We start from the raw sequence: 25,531 nt of genomic DNA, 5'->3' as shown, positions 1-25,531 counted from the left end.
ATCTGTGTTGTGTTGACTGACAACAGCTCGGACAGAAGTTGAATAATAAATTGATTCAGCAACCACTTAGCCTGGAAATCTGCCTGTGGATTGCCACTTCTGCAGGATGGAGGTGTGCGGACATCGGTTGAACATAAGGTTGATGCATTTTGATGTATTGTAGTCAGATAATCTCCTGACACCCCCTCACCGAACTGGTATGATACCTGTTTGAGATGCTGAAGAGCTGCTGATGTCTGCGGAGTTGAATAAACTTCTTCAAGAGAAGAAGGGAAAAAACGGAGAGGTTTGTGCTGAAGCCCAGCTAACTTTATTCTGCGGGAGAAAGAGGAAAGCAGGGGTTCAGTTCATAGAGGGTATGTTTTATTTAACGCTGAATGACATTTCAGTTTGCAAGGATCTAGCCAGAAAAGTGGATTCTAGGTGAGCTTGTAAAACCCTTCACCCAGTTGGGGGTCACTCTTTCTCCATTACGCATTGCAGGCACAAGCTAGCAGATCAGAAGACGAGGAAGACCATGCACCGTGGTGACTTTAGGCTGCTCCACTATGCAGGAGATGTCACATATAATGTTATAGGTAAGTCAGGAGCTATGGACTGGGAGCAAGCTCACAAATTGGTGGCCATTTCTAACTGTCTCTGACTCTCAATAAAATAAAATATTGCGGACGCTGTAAAATTGAAATAAGACCCGAAAATGCTGGGAAGACTCAGCAGGTCTGGCAGCATCTGCGGCGACAGAAACAAAGTTAACGTTTCGAGTTCAGAATGACTCATCTTCAGAACACAAGATAGGTTCTGAAGAGGACTCCAGACTTTAACTCTGCTACTGTCTCCACAGATGCTACCAGACTTGCAGAATCTTTCTGTTTTTTATCTCTAACTTTCCCTGCATACATGTTCTCTGTGGTATAATTCTCATTAATCTATCTGATAAGAACTGGTTCAGTATTAATAATGATGCCCGTCATTGGTTTAATTGCACCACTCTATCTGAAGATTGTGATTGTTGAAAGCTCAGGATCTCTACATGCTGCCAGGTTCTGTGGTCACAAGACAGGAGAGACTCATTGTGGTTATACTTATTATAGATTAGAATCACGACAGTGCAAAAGGAGGCCATTCGGCCCATCGAGCCTGCACCCAACCCTCCAAAAATGCACTCTACCTAGGCCCACTCTCTCACCCTATCCCCACATCATTGGACACTAAGGGACATAGCAATCCACCTAACCTGCACATCTTTGGACTGTGTGTGGAAACCGGAGGAAACCCACGCAGACACGGGGAGAATTTGCAAACTCCACACAGTCACCCAAGGTTGGAATCGAACCCGGGTCCCTAGCACTATGAGGCAGCAGTGCTAACCATAATGCCACCGTGTCCTTGCTTTGTGAAGAGCAAAGACACTGTGAACCTTTACGATATCAGAGAAGATTCCTCCATTAAATAATTTATGTTTAGATAATTTGTATCTATTCGTATTCTGAAAAGGTATGACTCTTTCTTTAAATTCTTATTCAACTAGGATTTCTCGATAAGAACAATGATCTTCTGTACAGGAATCTCAAAGAGGTGAGCATCAATTCAGGAAAAGCACCTCCAGTGGTTCCTTCCTTAAAGGGGTTGTGTCATCATGGAAGGAGAAATCATTTGTGTTAGAAACTCTGGAGGGGTAGCCAGCAATTAAATGGGAGGAGCATTCCCCAATCCCATTGTGCTAATCATCAGAATAATGACTCCAGGGGACATCTGAGCCAGGAGATTGTAGCACAATCTATTGGATGTCAATCTGTGTTAGTCCCTGTAAAGCTGATGGGCATGTTGGCATGGTCTATCTGAGCTGCTCTCCAGTGTCCGGTAACATGGCAGCTCATTGTCAAAGAGGAGAAATAAGTTTTGATGTAAAATGCCCTCTACCAGAGAGCCCTGCTTTAGAAGAGAACACTGAAAGATGCAAGTGAAGGTCCAGGGCTCATGGTCCAGAGCAGAGCCAGGGTTTAAAAGAATAAAGCAAATCAGAACATTGTGGCTCGGTGAAGCTATGTTTAAGCTGATTTTAGGTGAACTGTGTAAATTACACTTTATGATTTTATTATATCAGATTTAACTCCTTGGATCACATGCACCAACATTGCTCATGCACCCAATTGCGGGAGGGTGGGGCAGGAGCATCAGTGCCTGCGGTAACCTGCTCCCAGTCTTCGGCCTATGCAGATAACCTGCTCCCAGGCTTCAGCGTCCGTGGGTAACCTGCTCCCAGGCTTTGGCCTCTGCGGGTAACCTGCTCCCAGCTTTCGGCCTATGCGGGTAACCTGCTCCCAGGCTTCGGCCTCTATGGGTAACCTGCTCCCAGGCTTCAACGTCTGCAGGTAACCTGCTCCCAGGTTTCGGCCTATGCAGGTAACCTGCTCCCAGGCTTCGGCCTATGCAAGCAATTAACCTCCGCACCTTGGCTCACACCACCAGCTTATTTCCAAACAATCTCTCCCGAGGCCTCAGTCTGCGTACAACTGACTTCTGTAACTCAACCTAGTTCGTATGCTGAAAGGTAAACTCAAATGGATGCTGGGAGCCAGAGAACATGGTTGACTGTCTCTTTGAATCTCCATTCCCACCCCCCCCCCACTCCCTTAAGGGTGTTTTACTTTGCTTCCACTGACAGAATTTGTGATTAGCGGTGAAGCAAAGTTGCTCCTCTCTGACAATTAACAAAGCTGCCCCCAAAAGAAGACCAACGATCTCTGTGGCCCAAACCCTGATGTCAGTTTGAATGTGGCACCAAGTCAACAGAACCCCCAGACGTCCAGCAACAGTAATATCATCTGTGTGTAGCAGGGCTTATTCACATATGTCTTCCCCTTGCTTCCAGCAGCTCCTCGGCCAGAGTTCTCCAGTCATTGGGATTCTCCGTTCCCACCAACAGTGCATCCCTGCGTATCCCTTGGGTTTCCCGCGGCACGGGGTAATTTCAATGGGAAATCACACTGACATGTGGCAGGAGTGGAGAATCCCGCCGCTCGCGAACGCCGCGCTGCCGGGAAACACGCAGCTGGGAGGCCGGAGAATCCCTTCCCGATAATATGTTTTTTTCCCTGTGTTCACACCTAGACTTAGCTAATCAAGCACAGTGAGCATCAATAGTAAACAGACTCACCTAAACAAACACGGAATAATTAAACACGACAGTTATTATTGCACAATTGAAGGCACTTGCCAACCCCGCTCCCACCCTTCCTGATCCCTTTGCCTTCGGATGTATTTTAATTCTTCATTTCAACTGCAAATAAATATCATCTGTATAACTTTGGCACTGTATCAAACTGTAAATATGTTACTGGTACCTCTCTGTCTCTCTGTGCAGGTAATGTGCGGCTCTACAAACTTCATAGTTAAAGATTGTTTCAGCAAATCTGAATTAGATACCAAGAAAAGACCTGAGACAGTGAGTATTAGTTTTGCAGTTGCTGTCCATTTGATCAATAATTGGCGATAAATACATTCTTGTGTTTGTACCACATAAAGGCCAACTCACTGATGACTTGTTAATAATTATTCCTGGTCATTTTATTTTGAACCAGTTTTCCTGTGCTCCTGTCTGAGGGTGCAATTCCTCATCTGAGAGCCATTTTTTGACACACTTCCCCTGCCCCTCCCCCCCCTTGGGGTATTAGTGGGAAAGCAGTGGAATAATTGGCAGGCTGTTTCTCAGCCTATTGAACTGCATTATGATTGCTCCTTCCATGGCCAATGAGTCCTGGAGTGGGACTTGAACTCACAAACAACAATGAGAGAATCTTAAGGAAAGATATACAGGCATTGAAGGCAGTCCAGAGAAGGTTCACTCGGTTGATCCTGGGTTTGGAAGGATTTTCTTATGAGGAGAGGTTGAGTCGGTTGGGCCTGTACTCACTGGAACTTAAAAGAATGAGGCGCGATCTTATTGAGAACAAAGAACAAAGAACAAAGAAAATAACAGCACAGGAACAGGCCCTTCGGCCCTCCCAGTTTGTGCCGATCCAGGTACTTTATCTAAACCTGTCTTCTATTTTTCAAGGATCTACTTCCCTCTGTTCCCCGCCCATTCATATATCTGTCGAGATGCATCTTAAATGATGCTATCGTGCCTGCCTCTACCACCTCCGCTGGCAAAGCGTTCCAGGCACCCACCACCCTCTGTGTAAAAACCTTTCCACGCACATCTCCCTTAAACTTTCCCCCTCTCACCTTGAAATCGTGACCCCTTGTAATTGACACTCCCACTCTTGGAAAAAGCTTGTTGCTATCCACCCTGTCCATACCTCTCATAATTTTGTAGACCTCAATCAGGCCCCCCCTCAACCTCCGTCTTTCCAACGAAAACAGTTCTAATCTACTCAACCTTTCTTCATAGCTAGCACCCTCCATACCAGGCAACATCCTGGTGAACCTCCTCTGCACCCTCTCTAAAGCATCCACACCCTTCTGGTAATGTGGCGACCAGAACTGCACGCAGTTTTCCAAATGTGGCCTAACCACAGTCCTATACAACTGTAACATAACCTGCCGACTCTTGTACTCAATACCCCGTCCGATGAAGGCAAGCATGCTGTATGCCTTCTTGACCACTCTATCGACCTGCGTTGCCACCTTCAGGATACAATGGACCGGAACTCCCAGATCTCTCTGTACATCAATTTTCCCCAGGACTCTTCCATTGACCGTATAGTCCGCTCTTGAATTAGATCTTCCAAAATGCATCACCTCGCATTTGCCTGGATTGAACTCCATCTGCCATTTCTCTGCCCAACTCTCCAATCTAGTTATATTTTGCTGTATTCTCTGACAGTCCTCCTCGCTATCTACAACTCCACCAATGTATAGGATTCTCAGGGGGCTTGCTGGGTAGATACTGAGAGGTTGTTTCCCCTTGTGGGAGAGTCTGGGACCAGAGGGCAGGTCACCAATTTAAGATAGAGGGGAGGAGGAATTTCTTCTCTCAGAGGGAATGAATCTGTGGAATTCTGTACCGCAGAGGGCTGTAGAAGCTGGGTTGTTAAGTACATTCAAAGATGAGGTATACAGAATTTCAGAGGGAATCAAGGATTATGGGGATAAGGTGGGAAAGAGAAGTTGAGGATTATCACATCAGATCAGTCATGATCTCAATGAATAGCGGAGCAGGCTCGATGGGCCGAATGGCCTAGTTGTGCTCCTATGTCTTATGGTCTCCTTTAGTGATGTTGGATAGGATCCCAAGGAGAATATCCCCACCTTTCTTCCTTATCTGAGGAAGGATGTTCTTGCTATGGAGGGAGTGCAGCAAAGGTTCACCAGGCTGATTCCTGGGGTGGCGGGACTGTCATGTGGGGAGAGATAAATTGGTTAGGATTATATTCATTGGAGTTTAGAAGAGTGAGAGGGGATCTCATAGAAACCTATAAAATTCTAACAGGATTAGACAGGGTAGATTCAGAAAGGATGTTGGGGGAATCCAGAACTAGGGGTCATAGTTTGAGGATAAGGGGTAAATCTTTTAGGACTGAGGTGAGGAGAATTTTCTTCACCCAGAGAATGGTGAATCTGTGGAATTCACTACCACAGAAAATAGTTGAGGCCCAAAGCGTTATGTAATTTCAAGGAATTGGATATAGCGCTTAAGCTCTTAAGGGATCAAAGGATATGGGGGGAAGATGGGATCAGGGTATTGATCTTGATGACCAGCCATGCTCATAATGAATGGCGGAGCAGGCTCGAAGGGCCAAATGGCCTCCTCCTGCTCCTATTTTCTGTGTATGTTTCTATGTATAACGTTATGGGATCTTTAGTGCCAACTGAAGAGGACAAGGCAGGGCCTGAGTTTTAACATCCCATCTCTTAGTGCTGTATTGGAGTATCAGCCTGGATCGTGTGCTGTGTTTCTGGAGTGGGGTTTGAGTCCACACCCTCTGACCTAAAGGCAAGGGTGCTACCAACGGAGTCACACAATCCTGGTTGAATTTCCCCTCAGCCACCCTGAGACTAATTGTTGTGCCTCCACCGCTACCCTGCCTGAGGCGAGGCCTTCTGTAGTCTGTGGCTCATCACATTCTGCTCCTGTCGACCCACCCAGAGAATTGGAGTCGTTTTGAATTCTTGTAAAATAATATAGGCCGATTGCCAACAGAAATCTCGACTGAGGTTGATCTTCAGATTAAGGGCTTGTTGCAGCATAATTACTTTTGGGAGGTAATATCCCTCATTGTAACTCTGGAAGGAACCGCAGAGAGTTTTATCAAAAGCAATAACCGCGGGTGGTTTATTTTTCGTGCAATTTATTGCAAAGAAAAAGTTTACTTTAGACCTGGGGGAAAAAAAAATCAGTGAAACTCGGAAATGAAGTAAAGCTTGTCTGAACTGGTCTTGTATACCTTAAAAGGAACTCCAGAACTTTCCTGGGACCAATATTAAACACATTTGTGTTTAAAATGTTTTTAATATTTTAAAATGTTGAAATGTTCTCCCTCTGGCGCGCTGCTCATTCCTACGACGGTTTCTCCCGTAACAGGTGGCCACGCAGTTCAAATGCAGCTTGGTGGGTCTGATTGACATCCTGATGTCAAAGGTGCCTTCGTATGTCAGGTGTATCAAACCAAATGATGCCAAGCAGCCAGGTGAGCCTCAGACTTTGCGCCGCCACCTTGAATATTGTTGAATGTTGTATCGCGACTGCGTTGTGCCTGAGCTGGGAGCGCTTGATGCTGCCTTAGCTGTCAGAAACCGGCGGGCTTTCCATTTCCCAGTGCGAATACCTCGAGGGCTATGGGACAAGCGCTGGCAAATGGGATTCGGACAGTCAGATCTGTGTGGACACGATGGGTCGGATGGCTTCCTTCTGTGCTGTAAATGTCTACGAATCTATAACGAATCCCCAAACTGACCCGCCGTACGGGAATACATTTGTGTTGCAAGCACAGACATGGTGGTACTGACAAACTGAATTTATTCTCCTCCTGTCACTTGCCCCTGTCTCCCCCTCTCACTCTGCAGGCAGGTTCGATGACATGCTCGTAAGACACCAGGTGAAGTATTTGGGCCTCATGGAACACCTCCGCGTGAGACGAGCGGGTTTTGCTTACCGCAGAAAGTACGATGCGTTCTTAAAAAGGTAACGGAATGCACCAGATGGATACGGCTGTTGGATACTCAGTGAAACCTGGCAGGGCGCGACAGGGTAGTTGGAGGTAAGATGTTTACACTGGCTGGTGAGGCTAGGATCAGGTGACGCAGCCTCAGAATAAGGGGAAGGCCATTTAAGACTGAGACAAAGAGGAATTTCTTCAGTCAGAGGGTGGTGAGTCTTTGGAATTCTCCGTCCCCCCAAGGGCTGTGGAAGTTCAATCATTGGGCACGTTCAAGAGAGAATTTGATAGATTTCTGGAGTCAAATGACATCAAGGGAGATGGCGGTGGTGTGGAAAAGCGGCCTTGAGGTAGATGATCGACCATGATCGGATTGACTGGCAGAGCAGGCTTGATGGGCCGAATGTCCTACTCCTGTTCCTATGTTCCCACCTGAAGACCCAGAAGCTTTACCTTCCAGTAACAGGCCAGGCAATTGGAGCAAACACGGACATTTCCGACCAATGAGATGGCCCTAATTCCTGCTGGGTTTTGACACCATGGTGGACGACCACCCTCCAGTGATTTATCCGATTGGCTATACTTCCTCTAAACTGTGGATTGTCAGCAGATTGCCCAACCTTGGAGGTACCATCCCCGTTGGCACTGAGTCTGTCCTGATTCGGCACCTGCACACACATTTCCCAGCTTATTACAGCAGGAGTGGGAAACCTTGCTGATCCCCCCCCATTTTATCTATTCAGGGATCTGAAGCCAAAGCGAATACCCCAGTTTCCACCCCGGCTGAAATAACTCTGATTGACCCAAGAACCAGACTGGAGCTGAACTATATACTGGATGATCCAGCCCCAAAACTGCTCAATTAACATAGGCATTGGGGAAACTACCCAAGAAATATCTTGCTAAAAGCTGGAATGGTCCAATAGCTCACAGGGTCAATGCCCACAGATCTCCACAGAATGGGTTACTGGTTTTATAATGCCACTGAGGGCAGTTGCTGGATATGTAGCTATAAATTGGAGTTAAGGACTGATACTCTCTATGTAGCCACACTTCCCTTTCACTTCCCTAATGGATTTAATTCCACTTCCTAATTGTCCTCCCACGGCTTTCTTTGATCAAAAAGGGAGCTGAAATTGTGTTGAATGGCACATCTGGCAACATGACACAGCTGGATAGCCCATTAACCAAACAGGCACATGGAATAGAACATCTGTTGGGGGGGCACCAGGTGAAGAGATAATAGGACAGAAGTGGCTCCTAGGAGCCATTGAGTTACATTATCCTGTGAGGAATGTTTCAGAGAGTGACAAAGCAACTGACAATTCCTCTGTCTCCCTGATGGTTCAAATTGATAACCAGGGGCGAGATTCTCCGCCCCCCCGCCGGGTCGGAGAATCGCCAGGGGCTGGCGTGAATCCCGCCCCCACCGGTTGCCGAAGTCTCCGGCACTGGATATTCAGCGGGGACGGGAATCGCGCCGCGCCGGTTGGCGGGCCCCCCGCGCGATTCTCCGGCCCGGAAGGGCCGAAGTCCCGCCGCTAAAATGCCTGTCCCGCCGGCGTAGATTAAACCACCTACCTTACCGGCAGGACAAGGCGGCGCGTGCGGGCTCCGGGGTCCTGGGGGGGCGTGGGGTGATCTGGCCCCGGGAGGTGCCCCCGCGGTGGCCTGGCCCGCAATCAGGGCCCACCAATCCGCGGGCGGGCCTGTGCCATGGGGGCACTCTTTCCCTTCCGCCTCCGCCACGGTCTCCACCATGGCGGAGGCAGAAGAGACTCCCTCCAATGCGCATGCGCCGCCCGGAGATGTCATTTCCGCGCCAGCTGGCGGGGCACCAAAGGCCTTTTCCGCCAGTTGGTGGGGCGGAAATTCGTCCGGCGCCGACCTAGCCCCTTAAGGTTGGGGCTCGGCCCCCAAAGATGCAGAGCATTCCGCACCTTTGGGGCGGCTCGATGCCCGACTGATTTGCGCCGTTTTGGGCGCCAGTCGGCGGACATCGCGCCGTTTCCGGAGAATTTCGCCCCAGATGTTCAAAGACTAAGGAGGGAGAGGGGAGAATGCAAATGGGGGTGAATTTGTAACCGCATTAGCTATCAGTGAGAACAGCGACGTGGTCACAAAATATTGCGAGTTTCCAGTGAGTTCGCATTTCGTGATTTTCCACGTCCCTCGTCGATGTTGTAACAAGATTCACACCCACAAAGGCAACAACCTCACTGTAATACATTAAAATGCATTTTAATGTAACTAACATGCCCCCCGCCACATGATCCCCCCTCACTTAATATACGTTGCGTCAGTGAGCTTTACAATAGGGCGGAAAACAATTGAGAGGATCCCACTGGGGCGACAAAGTAAGTATAGCCCCTGAGGGGGGGGGGGGGGGGGGGGGGGGGGCGGGACATGCCCGGGCAGTGCCCTGGCATAGCCCCCTGGCACAGGTTGGTAATGCCCCGGCACAGGTTCACACTGCCAAACTGGAAGTGCCCCATGGGTATTCGATATTGGGGAAGGCTGTGAGGGGGGAAGAGTGCCCCCGAGACTGTGGTGGTGGAACAGATTTTGGGGGGTGTCCTCCTGAGACTGCGGTGGTGTGGGGCAGGGAGAGGGGGGGGAAAGTACCCCCGAGACTGTGGTGGAGGGATGGTGCTGGTGATGGGGGAGATGGGGGAGGGGGGGCGGAGCGTGCTCCTGCGCCAACAGTGGTGGGAATGGTCGCCCCTGAGCCCGCGAAGGGCCTGGGCTGATGTTGGCGTTGCGGTGGGGGTGGCTAGCCTAGTTGTTTGTGCTGTGGTGGGGTGGGGTGAGGGGGGTTGTGGGGGGAGGTGGAGAGCTCTGTTGTTTGTGCTGTGGTGCGGAGTGGCCCAATGTTTGCGGAGGGAGTCCTCCGTGTCTGTGGCGGGGTGGAGGGTGTTGGGGGGGGAATTTACTTCCTGTGCTGACTGGGACGCCCTTTAAAGATGGAGCTGGATTTGCCGGCTCTATCAGGCCCCGCCCCGCCAGACTGACGGCAAAAACCACGGCCAGTCATTCTTCCAGAGTGCTAGAAAATCTGATCCCAAAACTCAGCTGTGAAGCTAGAGAGAGACACGCTGGTTTTCAGTCAGAACCTGACACTCTGAGAAAGTATGGGAAAATTCTGCCCCTGCATGAAAAAAAAGCACTGCCCCCCCCCCCCCAGCACGCTGTACATACTCGGGTTGGAGGTACACATTCACATTTCAGTGCTCTTTTCCTGTAGGTATAAATTATTGTGCCCCGAAACCTGGCCAAACTGGCATGGATCTGCTTCAGAAGGGGTTGGACGACTGGTGAAACATATTGGTTACAAACACGAGGAATACAAAATGGGAAGGTACTTAAAGAAAATGTCACCAGACAAATGCCCCAAAAAAATCTTTCTTTTTTAGATACTGAAAGAATCAGGGAAAATGATGTGCAGCGTATGATCAGCCGTGGTTTTATTGCCCGGGGGTGCAGGTTCGAGAGGCCGAATGGCCTATTCCTGCTTGTATTTCTTATCGTTATTCATGTATTGTAAAGGCTGCCCCTGAATATGCGATGGACACACAAGATTAGATTGCCCTCTGTACCACCAGACCTTGGGTGGTACTGGAGCAGCTTTGGAACCCTTTATCAAATGGCTGACTTTTCTGTGTCCTCAATTAGACAGTGAGTTTTTAAAAATTATTTCGTGGGATATGGGTGTTGTGACAAGGCCAGCATTTATTGCCCTTCCCTAATTGCCGTTAAGCTGAGTATCCTGCTAGGCTATTTCAGAGGGCGTTTTAAGAATAAACAACATTGCTGTGGGTCTGGAGTCACATGTAGGCCAGATCAGATAAGGATGGCAGATTTCCTTCCCTAAAGGACATTAGTGAATCAGGTGGGTTTTATGGTCATCATTAGACTTTTAGGGCGCGAGGGATCAAAGTCTGAGAAACATGAGGCTGTAAAATGCAACTTGTTTTTGATAAGGGGCCTCAATGAGGAACGCACGGCCGAGGCTGCACATTACCCCGTTTTGTACTCTAAGGAATTCCGCTCGCTGAATCCCCTCAGCGTAGCGAGCGATTGGGGTGCCATGTGTATATGGCGTCCCGATCTCCAAGGCCCCCAAAGAGACTCCCAACCCCTCCCAAGCCCCAGCACACTACGGGAGGGTCCACAGCCCCTCCCTCACCCTCCCAACGCATGCACAGGGCACCTCCAGATAACCAGACCCACGCACAAAATGCCAGCATGACAAGTTGGCAGTGCCAACCAGGCACCTGGCAGTGCCCCTACCAGCTGGCAGTGTGGCCTGGGCATCTTGGAAAAGCCAGGTTGGCAACCAGGTGGCACTGCCAGGGTACCCAGGTGGCACCAGCAGTGCCAGGGTACTACCCTGCCAAAAGGGCATGCACCTTGGGGCGATGATCCCCCAGGAGTCCCAGGGAATCGAAGGCCCGCACGCGTGCAATTCTGTCTGGTCTCTATTTGTGGAGACTAGTACTGAACTGTACTCACCCGAGGTCTCCAAGCTGAAGGAGATTGATCCCACACCTCGGGTAACTCGGGAATCTGCATATTAAAGTGAGACTAGCTGCCTCGCTTTAATATGCAGGTTTGCTAAAAAGTGATCCCGCTTTGCGGCGACTCCCGGATTTTACCGGCCACACTGTGCCGTGGCGAGCTGCATTTTGGGAGCGCCGCGGCCATTAAATCGTGCCCTTAAGTTCAGATTTTTTTCAAAATTGAATTTGAATTAGAACAAAGAACAAAGAAAATTACAGCACAGGAACAGGCCCTTCAGCCCTCCCATCCTGCGCCGACCCAGATCCTTTAAACCTGTCGCCTATTTTCCAAGGATCTACTTCCCTCTGTTCCCCGCCTGTTCATATATCTGTCTAGATGCATCTTAAATGATGCTATCGTGCCTGCCTCTACCACCTCCGCTGGCAAAGCGTTCCAGGCACCCACCACCCTCTGCGTAAAAAAGTTTCCACGCACATCTCCCTTAAACTTTCCCCCTCTCACCTTGAAATCGTGAGCCCTTGTAATTGACACCCCCACGCTTGGAAAAAGCTTGTTGCTATCCACCCTGACCATACTTCTCATAATTTTGCAGACCTCAGTCAGGTCCCCCCTCAACCTCCGTCTTTCCAACAAAAACAATCCTAATCTACTCAACCTTTCTTCATAGCTAGCACCCTCCATACCAGGCAACATCCTGGTGAACCTCCTCTGCACCCTCTCTAAAGCATCCACACCCTTCTGGTAATGTGACGACCAGAACTGCACACAGTATTCCAAATGTGGCCTAACCACAGTCCTATACAACTGTAACATGACCTGCCAACTCTTGTACTCAATACCCTCTCCGATGAAGGCAAGCATGCTGTATGCCTTCTTAACCACTCTATCGACCTGCGTTGCCACCTTCAGGGTACAATGGACCTGAACTCCCAGGTCTCTCTGTACATCAATTTTCCCCAGAACTCTTCCATTGACCGTATAGTCCGCTCTTGAATTGGGTCTTCCAAAATGCATCACCTTGCATTTGCATGGATTGAACTCCATCTGCCATTTCTCTGCCCAACTCTCCAATCTATCTATATTTTGCTGTATTCTCTGACAGTCCTCCTCGCTTTCTGCAACTCCACCAATCTTAGTATCATCTGCAAACTTGCTAATCAGACCACCTATACCTTCGTCCAGATCATTTATGTATATCACAAACAACAGTGGTCCGAGCACGGATCCCTGTGGAACACCACTAGCCACCTTTCTCCATTTTGAGACACTCCTTTCCACCACTACTCTCTGTCTCCTGTTGCCCAGCCAGTTCTTTATCCATCTAGCTAGTACACCCTGAACCCCATACGACTTCACTTTTTCCATCAACCTGCCATGAGAAACTTTATCAAACGCCTTACTGAAGTCCATGTATATGACATCTACAGCCCTTCCCTCATCAATTAACGTTGTCACTTCCTCAAAGAATTCTATTAGGTTTGTAAGACATGACCTTCCCTGCACAAAACCATGCTGCCTATCACTGATAAGTCTATTTTCTTCCAAATGTGAATAGATCCTATCCCTCAGTATCTTCTCCAACAGTTTGCCTACCACTGACGTTAAGCTCACAGTCTGTAATTCCCTGGATTATCCCTGCTACCCTTCTTAAACAAAGGGACAACATTAGCAATTCTCCAGTCCTCCGGGACCTCACCCATGCTCAAGGATGCTGCAAAGATATCTGTTCAGGCCCCAGCTATTTCGTCCCTCGCTTCCCTCAGTAACATGGGATAGATCCCATCCGTACCTGGGGACTTGTCCACCTTAATGCCTTTTAGAATACCCAAAACATCCCCCTTCTTTATGGCGACTTGACCTAGAGTATTTAAACATCCAGCCCTCGCCTCAACATCCGTCATGTCCCTCTCCTTGGTGAATACCGATGCAAAGTACTCATTACGAATCTCACCCATTTCCTCTGACTCCACGCATAAATTCCCTCTTTTGTCTTTGAGTGGTCCAATCCTTTCTCTAGTTACCCTCTTTCTCTTTATATACGAGTAAAAGGCTTTGGGATTTTCCTTAACCCTGTTAGCCAAAGATATTTCATGACCCCTTTTAGCCCTCTTTATTGCACGTTTGAGATTTGTCCTACTTTCCCGATATTCCTTCAAAGCTTCATCAGTTTTAAGTCTCCTAGATCTTATGTATGCTTCTCTTTTCATCTTAGCTAGTCTCACAATTCCACCCGTCATCCATGGTTCCCTAATCTTGCCATTTGTATCCCTCATTTTCATAGGGACATGTCTGTCCTGCACTCTAATCAACCTTTCCTTAAAAGACTCCCACATTTCAAATGTGGATTTCCCCTTAAACAGCTGCTCCCAATCCACATTCCCTAGCTCCTGCCGAATTTTGTTATACTTGGCCTTTCCCCAATTTAGCACTCTTCCTTTAGGACCACTCTCGTCTTTGTCCATGAGTATTCTAAAACTTACGGAATTGTGATCGCTATTCCCAAAGTAATCACCGACTAAAACTTCAACCACCTGGCCGGGATCATTCCCCAATACCAGGTCCAGTATGGCCCCTTCCCGAGTTGGACTATTTACATACTGCTCTAAAAAAAACTCTCCTGGACGCTCCTTAGAAATTCTGCTCCATCTATGCCTCCATCTATACACTACATGAGTCCTATTCAATGTTGGGGAAGTTAAAATCTCCCATCACGACCACCCTATTGCTCCTACATTTTTCTATAATCTGTCTACATATTTGTACCTCTACTTCACGCTCACTTTTGGGAGGCCTGTAGTAAAGTCCCAACAATGTTACTTCACCCTTACGATTTCTTAGCTCTACCCATATTGCTTCAGTGCTCGAATCCTCCATCGTGCCCTCCATAATTACAGCTGTGATATCATCTCTGACCAGTAATGCAACTCCTCCACCCCTTTTACCTCCCTCTCTATCCCTCCTGAAGCATCTATACCCTGTGATATTTAGTTGCCAGTCTTGCCCTTCCCTCAACCAAGTCTCAGTAATACCAATAACATCATATTACCAGGTACTAATCCAAGCCCTAAGTTAATTTGCCTTAACTGCTACACTTCTCGCATTAAAACAAACGCACCTCAGACCACCTGTCCCTTTGTGTTCATCATCTCTTTCCTGTCCACTCTTCCCCTTAGTCACATTGAGTTTATTATCTAGTACCTTACTGGCTTTAGTTGCTGCCTCTTTACTGACCTCTAACCTCCTAATCTTGTTACCACCCCCCTGCCACATTAGTTTAAAACCTCTCCAACAGTGTTAGCAAAAACAACCCTTGGACATTGATTCCAGTCCTGCCCAGGTGTAGACCATCTGATTTGTAATGGTCCCACCGCCCCCAGAACCGGTTCCAATGTCCCAAAAATCTGAACCCCTCCCTCCTGCACCTTCTCTCAAGCCACATATTCATTCTGACTATTCTTGAATTTCTACTCTGACTGTCTATCATCTGCCATGGTGAGATTAGAACCCAGGTCCCCAGAACATTACCCTAGGTCTCTGGATTACTAGTCCAGTGACAATATCACTATGCCACCGCCTCCCTGTGGATGGTGCCGTCTTAATTGGGTGTCGCCAGTAAAATGCCACTCGGGATCCCACCAGCCACCAGTGCGGAATTAGGTCCTGCTCCTGATACCAGCGACGGGGCCAAGTTAACGCTGTGAAAACCTCCAGCCCAGAGTTCTCCAAGTATATATTCTTGAAACCACCAAATAGCTCCTCCCATCGAGCTTGGCCACTTGGTTGACCAGAGAACATCTGGCAAGTGAATTTGATCTTCCAGGCAGGCAGAGGGTCTCAGGAGCTTCTCATGAGCAGCACAATGACCATCACAGCTCACAGCCCGAATTGTATGCATACGTAGAATTACATAGAGTGTACCACACACATTCAGGCCGTTCGGCCCAGCTGGTCCATACTCGACGCGAGCCTTCTCCCACACCTATCTTCATCTGACCCTGTTAACAGGTTCTTCGGTCCTGTCAGTCTCATGCACCTAAGCTATTTGTCTCAACTCCTCCCTGTAGATATCAACTTCCACATTCGCACCACTGTCTGGGGAAAGACGGTTCCTCTGAATTCCCTATTGGATTTAATAGTGGCTATCCTATATTTATGACCCTTAGTTTTAGTCTTGCCCACTTCTACATCTACCCCATCAAATCCTTTCAGTAAGGACCTCTGTCTAGGTTATCCCCCTCAACCTTTTCTTTTCTGGAGAAAAGTGTGGTGACATGCCTTTACACAGTTGTGTACATAGTTAGCAATGCGACCTCCAAACAGCTGGTGGTGATAGAGATCTATCACGTGACTTGAGTCACCTGGCAGATGGTAGTAAGATGTACAAGAGGATAGTCGCACTTAGAGTAGCTCCAGGAGAATTTACTGAATTCATTTAGTAGCCATTGTCTGTATTATAGTTTGTTGGTTATCTTTCCATGTGTTTGTTAATAAATCATCTTTCTAGTTAAACAACTAGAGGTTCTGTGTACATCATTACAATGGGCATCACACAGAACACAACAAAAAGAACAGTCTGCAAGTCGGTCTTTCATGAACAAATCCATCATCAATTTGAATACTGTCAGAGAAAATCTCTTTGGTTTTCATGTGTTTTGGTAACCCTCCCCTGCTACCGAACTCTAAATCGTTCCCCAGCCTATTATTTGGGAATAATAGGAATCGTCCATTGGTACTGGAAAGTTGAAGATTTTTGAGAAAGATGTTGCAGATCATTTGTTTCATATTGTTTCTCAGAACAAAGATATTTATCCGTTTTCCAAAGACGCTGTTCGCTACTGAGGATGCGTATCAAGCCAGCAAGAACACCTTAGGTGAGCTTGTAGACCTTCTCTCTCTGACATTCTATCATTAAAAAAAAGTAGGGACAACAACAATATATTTATGTAGCGCTTTAACGTAATGAAACCTTCCGGGGAGCTTCGCAGGAGCATTATAAAACACAGCAAGCGACCAAGACCCAGAATGTGATGGTCAAAGATGATTTATCCACTCTGATCCAATGGGATGGTGTGGGAGGAAGATGGGTGTGGTATTAAGGTAATTGTAAGGGTTAATGTGTGGGACTGTGTAAATAGCACCACCCATAATGATGATGTAAGAGACATATGACCAAGAGCCAAGAGGGAGACTGTTCCTTCCTTCAGCAGAGTAACGCCGAGTCATGTGTATCTGTATATTGTTCAGTTATATCTAACAGACCAGTTATTGTTTAGACATACCAATATCTCAACTACACTTAACAGGGATTAATCACCAATTTTTCTTTGTTTGACTTCAAGCACAAGAAGACCACCTGTCCCAGAGGAGTGGGGGCCTATTTTAAACGGTAGTGATGATGATGTCATTGGGTCGTCCACACCATTTTAATTGTGGGCCAAACTAATGCCCCCAGCCCTTTGGGATCCAGGCCTCAGGAGGCCAACAAAGTGGATTTTAATAGATGTCTTCAAAGGTTTCTTCTGAAACAGGAGTAGCAGGATCCTTATTATAAAATCGACGATCCAGTCACATTTTACTAGCTGTATTAATATGTCCTCCCACCTTTAACAATTTCTGCTCTTCCACTCCCTTCAAAGCTTTACCACACAAAATATAATTAGCATTTCATCTTTCACTCTCTAAAATACTTTAATCCAGGATGTTTCAGTGCTACTTGCCATACAGAATGGAAAGTTACCTCAGAAATGTTGGGGGCCATAGAGCAAAGGTGAGCCCAGATTTGAATCCTGCTCTCTTCAATCCCAAAACTCTCTGAACTGCTGGATAAGAATTGAACAGAGACTCCAGTTTCTCTGCGATGAAGGGAAGGTAGTAGGATTAGCAGTCTCCTGTTCAAGGCATCATCAAGTACATTTGAGAAAGACACGGGTAGAGTTACAGGGATCGTTAGCAAGTCTATGCAAAACAACCGTTAATAAAAGAAAGTTTATAAACTATCATTAATCTCATTCCTTTCCACTGATTTATGTTGGGGTGATGGTCGAGTTCAATGAGGTAGCCATTTTTTTTGCAGGTGACCCATGACAGCAAGTGTCCATTGCCCAATTCTGCTCCAGCGACAGATCATCTGCTGCTAAAACCCTCAATGTTGTTACCTCGCATCTTGACTATTCCAGCGTACGACTGGCTGATGTCTTACATTCCACCCTCTGTAAACCTGCGGTCTTCCAACACTCTGCTGCCCAATTCCTAACTCGCCTCAAATCCTGTTCATTGGAGTTGCTAATCATCATATGATCATATAATTTACAGTGCAGAAGTGGGCCATTCGGCCCATCGAGTCTGCACTGACCCTTGGAAAGAGCACCCTACCCAAGCCCACACCTCCACCCCATCCCCGTAACCCAGTTACCCCACCTAACCTTTTTTGGACACTAAGGGCAACTTAGCATAGCCAATCCACCTAACCTGCACATCTTTGGACCGTGTGAGGAAACCGGAGCACCCGGAGGAAACCCACGCAGACACGGGGAGAACATGCAGACCCCGCACAGACAGTGACCCAAGCCAGGAATCGAACCTGGGACCCTAGAGCTGTGAAGTAAATGTGCTAACTACCGTGCTACCGTGTCACCCACAAGTGCTGGAATTTCCTCCTTACATCTCTCCAACCCTCTTCCTTGATTTCCATCTTTAAATAGTCCCCAAAACCTATGTCAGAGTTTGATCATATGACCTAACATCTGCTTATCATAGATCATAGAATCCCTACAATGCAAAAAGAGACCATTCGGCCCATCTAGTCTGCACCGGTCCTCTGAAAGTGCACGCCCCGTAATCCCATCTAGGGGCAATTTAGCATGGCCAATCCATCTAACCTGCATATCTTTGGACTGTGGGAGGAAACCGGAGCACCCGGAGGAAACCCACCCAGACACGGGGAGAAAGTGCAACCTCCACACAGACAGTGATCCCGGGTCCCCGGAGCTGTGAGGCAGCAGTGCTAACCACTGTGCCACCGCGCTACCCTCGGTGTCATTCTGTGCTCCTGTGAAGCACCTTGGGACATTTTATTGTGTAAAAGGTGCTACAGAAATGCAGGATGTTGTTGTGTCAGTGGGCTATTTACCATGCTGTGCTTTGCAGACAGAACTGATCCTGTTAACGTGTGATGCCCATTCGCTTCTCCCCACAGTTCACTGGAGAGCAATCAGGAGCAGAAAGCCTGGTTGATATTTGCCACTTTGTTTGGAGTTTTCCAGGGTAGATTATAGACTGTCTTCTCTGGTCCCCTCAGCCACGTGCTTCCCGGCAGCGCATCATCCACTGATGCCGGGATTCTCTCTTCCCACTGCTTGTTAATGAGATTTTCCATTGGAGCCACCCCGCACCTCCATGAAATCCACTGGCAGGTTTGTGCTGCAACGGGAAAAGAGAGTCCAGCTAATGGGTGAATTCCAGCCTTTGGCTCAACTAACGCAACGCAGATTGAAAATGACACCTGGGACTTCCCTTGTGTGGAAAGAACGGCGCTGGATGGCCTGTGCAAACACGATGGGCCAACGGGCCTCTTTTTGTGCTGTGCAACTCTCTGATCTTTGATAATGCCTCTAGTTTAAAATTCTAGTCCTAGTTTTCAAATCCCTCCATGGGCTCTAGACCTGCAACTCTGCATTCCAGCAATTCTTGACTCGTGGGTATCCCTGATTTTTCATCACTATTGTTGTCACGTCAGCTCTCTGAACCCTAAGCTCCGGAATTCCCCCCTTAAACCTCTTTATCTCTCGCTTTCCGTTTCTCTCTCACTCCTCCTTTCAGACGCTCCTTAAAACCTTTGACCAAACGTTTGGTCAACTACAAGCTCCTTTAAGTGGCCCAGTATCAAATCCATCGAATCCATCGAATCCTTACAGTGTCGAAGGAGACCATTCAGACCATCAGTTCTGCACCGACCCTCCGAAAAGCACCCTACCTAAGCCCACTACCACGCCCTATCCCCGTAACCCCACCTAACCTGCACATCCTTGGACTGTGGGAGGAAACCGGAGCAAACACGCGGAGACATGGGAGGGATGTCCAAACTCCATACAGTCACCCAAAGGTCGGATTCGAACCCGGGTCCCTGGCTCTGTAAGGCAGCAGTGCTAACCACCGTGCCGCCCACAATGTTGTCCAATAAACCTCCTTGATATGTGCCTTAGGGTATTTTGATTAGGTTAAAGATGCTATGTAAATATAAGTTGTTGTTGCAATATCCCAAAATTAGATGGTGTGATTACTTACTCAAACATTGGAAACAAAAGGAAAGTAAAAAGAGATATAGGCCCGGATTCTCCGAAATCCCGGCCAAGTGATGACGCCGGCGTCAAAACCGGCGTGAGCGACGCCGGCGTCAACAGGCCTCCAGGCCCAGGCATTCACCCCTTCCTAGGGGGCTAGAATGGCGGCGGAGTGCTGTGCGCTGCTCCGGCGCCGTGGGTCCATGCATGCATGCCACGGCCGGCGCGGGGCCGCGCATGCGCGCCACACCCATCTCCGCGCCGGTCCCCAGGCAATATGGCGGAGCCCTACAGGGGCCCGGCGCGGAGAAACATAGCCCCCACCACCCCCCCCCCCCCCCCCCCGGAATGAGCCCGCCCGCATATCGATTGCCCCCGATCGCGGGCCTGGCCACAGTGGAGGCCTCCCCGCCCCCCGGAGTCGGCTACCCCCCGCTGCCTGAACACCGAGGTCCCGCCGGGTAGGACCATACGCAAACGTCAGCGGCGGGACTTGGCGGGCACTCAGCCCGTTGAGCACGGAGAATCGCCGCAGGAGAACCACTTTCAATGGCCCCCAACCGGCGCCTTGGCGACCGCCCCGGCGCGATTGGTGCCGATTCTCCGGTCCCCAGAGAATCGGCAGCCCTGCGTCGGAGCGGCGTGGGATCGGAGAATCCCGGCCATAGGGTAGGATTTACTGAGGAACCTGCCCATGTTACACAGCAGCAGGAAGCAGCCCGCTATTGGCTGACAGGCGATCTTTTGGTCCCGCTGTTGTCAATGGGTTTCCTGTTGTATGCACCCCTCACCACGGGAAACCCGTGGCGGGAGCGCGCTGCCAACGGAAACAGAAAATCCCTCTGGGTGAACGGCCGGAAAATCTCACCTTAACTTCCCTCTGCTCCACGGACAAGATCTTAGTTGGATTATTAACCACTGGCTGGTCCTGAATGTAGTCCATTACCAACCAGCTTTCCTCTCTTTCCAGTTGCAAAACTCCAGGCCAAATACAGGGGCAAAGTCCAAAGGGGGGAATTTCAGAAACAGAAGAAAGCAGGTAAGTAGAAGGGAAGTGGCAATGTTGGAGCTCTTTTACTCACCTTTCTATCTCCCTCACAGCCTACCGGACATTGTAACCTCACGCCCATTGGCAAATTGGCCGGATTGGGTGCAAAGTTAGTTTCAAACAATGTCTGGCTTTGCTCGTCATTAAAATCTACAAATGGTGATATTGGGTAAGGTGTATAGGTGACATTACATCAGATCCGCAGAATTTTCCAATTGGCGGGTTAGATTGAAATGACCCCCGTGATTTCTCAACCAGTCATTGTATTTTCTCGCTGCCCTGAAACTTGTTAATGTGCACGCCATCCATTCTTATGTGACGCAGGGAGCGATCTAAGACTCCTGCCCCCATGTCTGTCAGATCAACGATGATCTTTATTAAATGGCGGAGATGACTCAATGGGCCGAATGGCCAACTCCTGGTCCTTGTTCATTTGTCCGTATTGTAATTGGGGAAACCCAGGGGTTGGGTAGGGGATTGGGGAGGCTGCAGGGACTGAGTTTGGCGCGGAAATGGAAAGTCTTCCATTCTCCAGTTGTGATATCTAAGGGATCATTGAGCAGATGTGATGAGGATTCATTGAATGCATTAAACAAAAAGGAAAGGACATGGCGAGTAATTGGGACGAGTGGAAGGAGGAAGTGAAAATGCTCCTCAGCTGGTTCGGGCCTACGCAAGAGGATGGGCCAAATGGATTTGCATTCTTTTGCTTTTGACCACGCACAATGAAAGCAGGCAAAGCTTTAGGGTTTTCAAGCCTCTAGGATTACTTGAGGAATTAACGATTAACCCCCACAACACTTCTGTGAGCAATCCCAGGACACAAATCTGGAAATAAAAAAAATTGTGCTTTAAAAAATTTCCAATGAGGTCTTATATTTACTATTTATAAAAATAACAGGCATGAGGGAAAGTAACTGAGTGACAGTCCAGAATCATCCAATAAGCTAATGAAGGGTCGATCGAATTTTTGATTGGCCCACTAGTGTAGGCCTTTGGGTGACCCATTGGTGGGAGTGCAGGGCAGGGCGGCTAGAAGCAGGACGTCATGTGATGACACCTCCAAGAAAAGGCCCAACCAGAGTTGGCAACCCTCGGCAAAAATCTATAGTTTTTTACGATTGATCCCCCACCCGTAGAGCTAGCCTGATTCTACACTTGCCATTTATTGCAGCCATCAAGATCGAAACCTGCTGGAGAGGAATTCAGGCAAGGCAGGACGCAGGGAAGAGAGCCTGGGCTGTGAAAGTCATCAAAAGGTACGTGGTCTCATACTCTTTATATCGTTTTTAATCAGCGGAAGAAAGCATGACCAATCGAAAAGCCATGTGCCGTGAACGTTGCATTCTTCTTTTTAATGCAAACGTTCCAAACATACAGCAAGGGTTGGTGGAACAATAATTTGTGGGCCCTATATTTGAAGTTAAGACTGCATAAGAGTACATACAATGGTAACTGCGAGGTTATGTAGAACACGTCAGAGCTATAGGACTTTTATACTGTTCTGTCTGCAGATTCATGGGATCATATATCACCTCCTGTGTTGTGGTGAGTAATGATGAATGGCAGTTTAAGATGCGATCCTGAAAGGTACATTACATCAGCGAATATATATCTGATCCCTCACCTCATTAAGGACATTTCACCACATTAATGACAATCAGTAAGCAGAGTTTTATTGGATGGAATTTTCCCCAGGGCGTGTTTTCCATTCAGCGGAGGGGGCCCTCCATTGGCCACCGGCAGGGTCTTCTGGTCCCACCGGTGTCAAGGGGGTTTTGTGTGTTTTCCACCCGTGCTGCCGGTGTGGTGAACCACTGTAATAGGAGATGTAAGGTAGGACCTGCACTACAGGTTCGCCGGTAGCTCCTGCCGGCTGGCTCCGCCCAGGGAGAACTGTATAAATATGCATGACCTCCAGTGCCCTGCCATTTCGCCAGCTGCAGCAGGAGGCCACACATCTGACTGTAATAAAGCCACAGTTGTACCCAACTTTAGTCTTTGCGCAATTGATCGTGCATCAGCCGGGAAACTTGCCAAGGGTGGAGGGGGTGTCGCCATCGGTGGGAAAGGAAGATCCCGCCAGTGGGAAGGTCCGTAAAATTCAGCCCGTCGGCTTTGAACAGAAAAGGGAGGGAGGAAAAGGATTAAAATGTACTGTCCCTTCAAAGAACGCTGCCCCTTTAAAAAACACTGTCCCTTTAAAGAACACTGCACCTTTAAATAACACTGCCCTTTTAAAAATCACTGTCCCTTTGTGGAATGCCGTCCCTTTAAAGAACACTGCCGCTTTGAAGAACACTGTCCCTTTAAAGAACGCTGACCCTTTAAAGAACGTTGTCCCTTTAAAGAACACTGTCCTTTTAAAGAATGTTGCCCCTTTAAAGAACACTGCCCCTTTAAAGAACACTGCCCCTTTATAGAACACTTCCCCTTTAAAGAACACTTCCCCTTTAAAGAACACTGCCCCTTTGTGGATTGCTCCTCTTAATTCTTGCATCCTTATTCTCCTCAGATTTATAAAAGGCTTCATGCTCAGAAATCAGCCGACTTGTCCAGAAAATAAAGATTTCCTGGCCTTCGCTCGGTCAAACTATCTGCTGAACCTCAGGAAAAACCTGCCGCAGAATGTTCTGGATAAAAAAACTTGGCGCAAGCCGCCTGCCTTTCTGGAAACGGTAAGGAGAGGCTGATATGGATGCTTTCTTTCATTTCGCAGCAACTTAAGTGTTCACGTAGCGAAGGTGTTGGAAAGTCGATGTCTTGTGGCACCAGGGTGGTGCCCTTGACTCTGGGTTCAAGTCCCACCCAGGACTCAATAGTCAAGGAGGGTGAGTTCATAATGCAGCCAAACAGGTTGAGTATCAACCTTCCAAAATACGTCAATGGCAGGCGGTGAGATTGGGAGAGATTCCTGGTCAACCATGTGTTGGAAAGAAAGTTGCAGCTTATTCCCTCAATATCCATAGCTCTCCCTTCTGATGGAATTACTGACGTGCTGAGCAGCAGACTGTGCTGGGTGGAAGGGCTTGAGTAAACTCTTTACAGTTCTGAGTTCTGGTGTTGCCTAACTCTGTTTGGACATATTGTTGAAGATTTCCATCCTCCCACCTTCAACCTCCACACTCAGTCTCAAACAACCTTCCCCCATCATCCACCCCCCCCCCCCCCCCCCCCCCCCGCCATCTCCAATTTCCTCATGACCTTGCTCAACATCTTGTTCAAAGAAAATGGATACAACACACAATCTTTCTTTCCTGCCCCGTGAGGATTTTTCTCGCGCCAGTGGCCCTGAGTTCAATCTTCTGGTTGCCGACCAATGTTCCGTCTAAACTGCGCGGAAGCCTGGCTATGTAGCAACACAAAAGCAGCCAGCCCCTGAAAATGACCACACATGCATGGCCAAGGAAAGTTCAACGGAGCTGCGCACTGTTACAACCGCCGCAGAGGTCACAGGGTGGGGACCACCCGGTTCCTCGTGACCTCTACAGAGTATGAACTTCATCAGTATTGGGATGGGGCTTCCCCTTTAAGGAGGGGAGCCCACAGAGTATAAAAACCCAGATGAGTGTAGGTCAGGGCATGTGGAGTAGTTAATGTACGTATCAATTAACCTTTATTTTCACATCCTACCCGTCGTTCCATGTGATCACTCTGTGCGCATTCTACACGCACTTTTTAAAAATAAATTTAGAATACCCAATTCTTTTTTTCCAATTAAGAGACAATTTAGCGTGGCCAATCTACCTACATCTTTGGGTTGTGGGGGTGAGACCCACGCAGACACGGGGAGAATGTGCAAATTCCACACAGACAGTGACACGGATTGTACACTCACTTTAAGAACTTGCATCTGCACTCAGTACAAATATTAGAGGAGATGTTGTTGACAACCCCACTGCTGCAGGGAAGAGGTTAATTCGGAGGGAGAGTTTTAGTCGACCCGCCGAGATTTACGGGCAGCACGGTAGCCTTGTGGATAGCACAATTGCTTCACAGCTCCAGGGTCCCAGGTTCGATTCCAGCTTGGGTCACTGTCTGTGCGGAGTCTGCACGTCCTCCCCGTGTGTGCGTGGGTTTCCTCCGGGTGCTCCGGTTTCCTCCCACAGTCCAAAGATGTGCAGGTTAGGTGGATTGGCCATGATAAATTGCCCTTAGTGTCCAAAATTGCCCTTAGTGTTGGGTGGGGTTACTGGGTTATGGGGATAGGGTGGCGGTGTTGACCTTGGGTAGGGTGCTCTTTCCAAGAGCCAGTGCAGACTCGATGGGCCGAATGGCCTCCTTCTGCACTGTAAATTCTATTCTATTCTATTCTATTCTATTTGCCTCCAAGTGGTCGCTCGAAGAACTTCACCGAGGATGCCCACAAGGTGGTTAGAACATAGAGGACATAGAACGATACAGCGCAGTACAGGCCCTTCGGCCCACGATGTTGCACCGACATGGGAAGTCAAAAAACAAAAGCCATCTAACCTACACTATGCCATTATCATCCATACGCTTATCCAATAAACTTTTAAACGCCCTCAATGTTGGCGAGTTCACTACTGTAGCAGGTAGGGCATTCCACGGCCTCACCACTC

At 48.3% G+C, this 25,531-nt stretch overlaps 1 protein-coding gene across 2 annotated transcripts in view; it reads left to right on the top strand.

Moving 5' to 3' along the window:
* myo1ha (myosin IHa) overlaps window positions 1–25,531 on the top strand; it is a 153,696-nt gene that overhangs the window by 91,795 nt on the left and 36,370 nt on the right. For both annotated transcript variants that reach the window (XM_072478208.1, XM_072478122.1), the window contains exons 15-24: window positions 484–578; window positions 1,529–1,575; window positions 3,365–3,445; window positions 6,527–6,632; window positions 7,009–7,126; window positions 10,345–10,458; window positions 16,416–16,492; window positions 20,871–20,939; window positions 22,123–22,207; window positions 23,464–23,626. In XM_072478208.1, coding sequence (XP_072334309.1) covers window positions 484–578; window positions 1,529–1,575; window positions 3,365–3,445; window positions 6,527–6,632; window positions 7,009–7,126; window positions 10,345–10,458; window positions 16,416–16,492; window positions 20,871–20,939; window positions 22,123–22,207; window positions 23,464–23,626 — 955 coding nt within the window. The remainder of the gene's footprint in view (window positions 1–483; window positions 579–1,528; window positions 1,576–3,364; window positions 3,446–6,526; window positions 6,633–7,008; window positions 7,127–10,344; window positions 10,459–16,415; window positions 16,493–20,870; window positions 20,940–22,122; window positions 22,208–23,463; window positions 23,627–25,531) is intronic.

The sequence above is a fragment of the Scyliorhinus torazame genome, chromosome 1 (genome assembly GCF_047496885.1).
Source record: "Scyliorhinus torazame isolate Kashiwa2021f chromosome 1, sScyTor2.1, whole genome shotgun sequence".
NCBI lineage: Eukaryota > Metazoa > Chordata > Chondrichthyes > Carcharhiniformes > Scyliorhinidae > Scyliorhinus > Scyliorhinus torazame.
The sequence above is the reverse complement of the archived record's forward strand: the minus strand, read 5'-3'. Positions and strand labels throughout refer to the sequence as shown.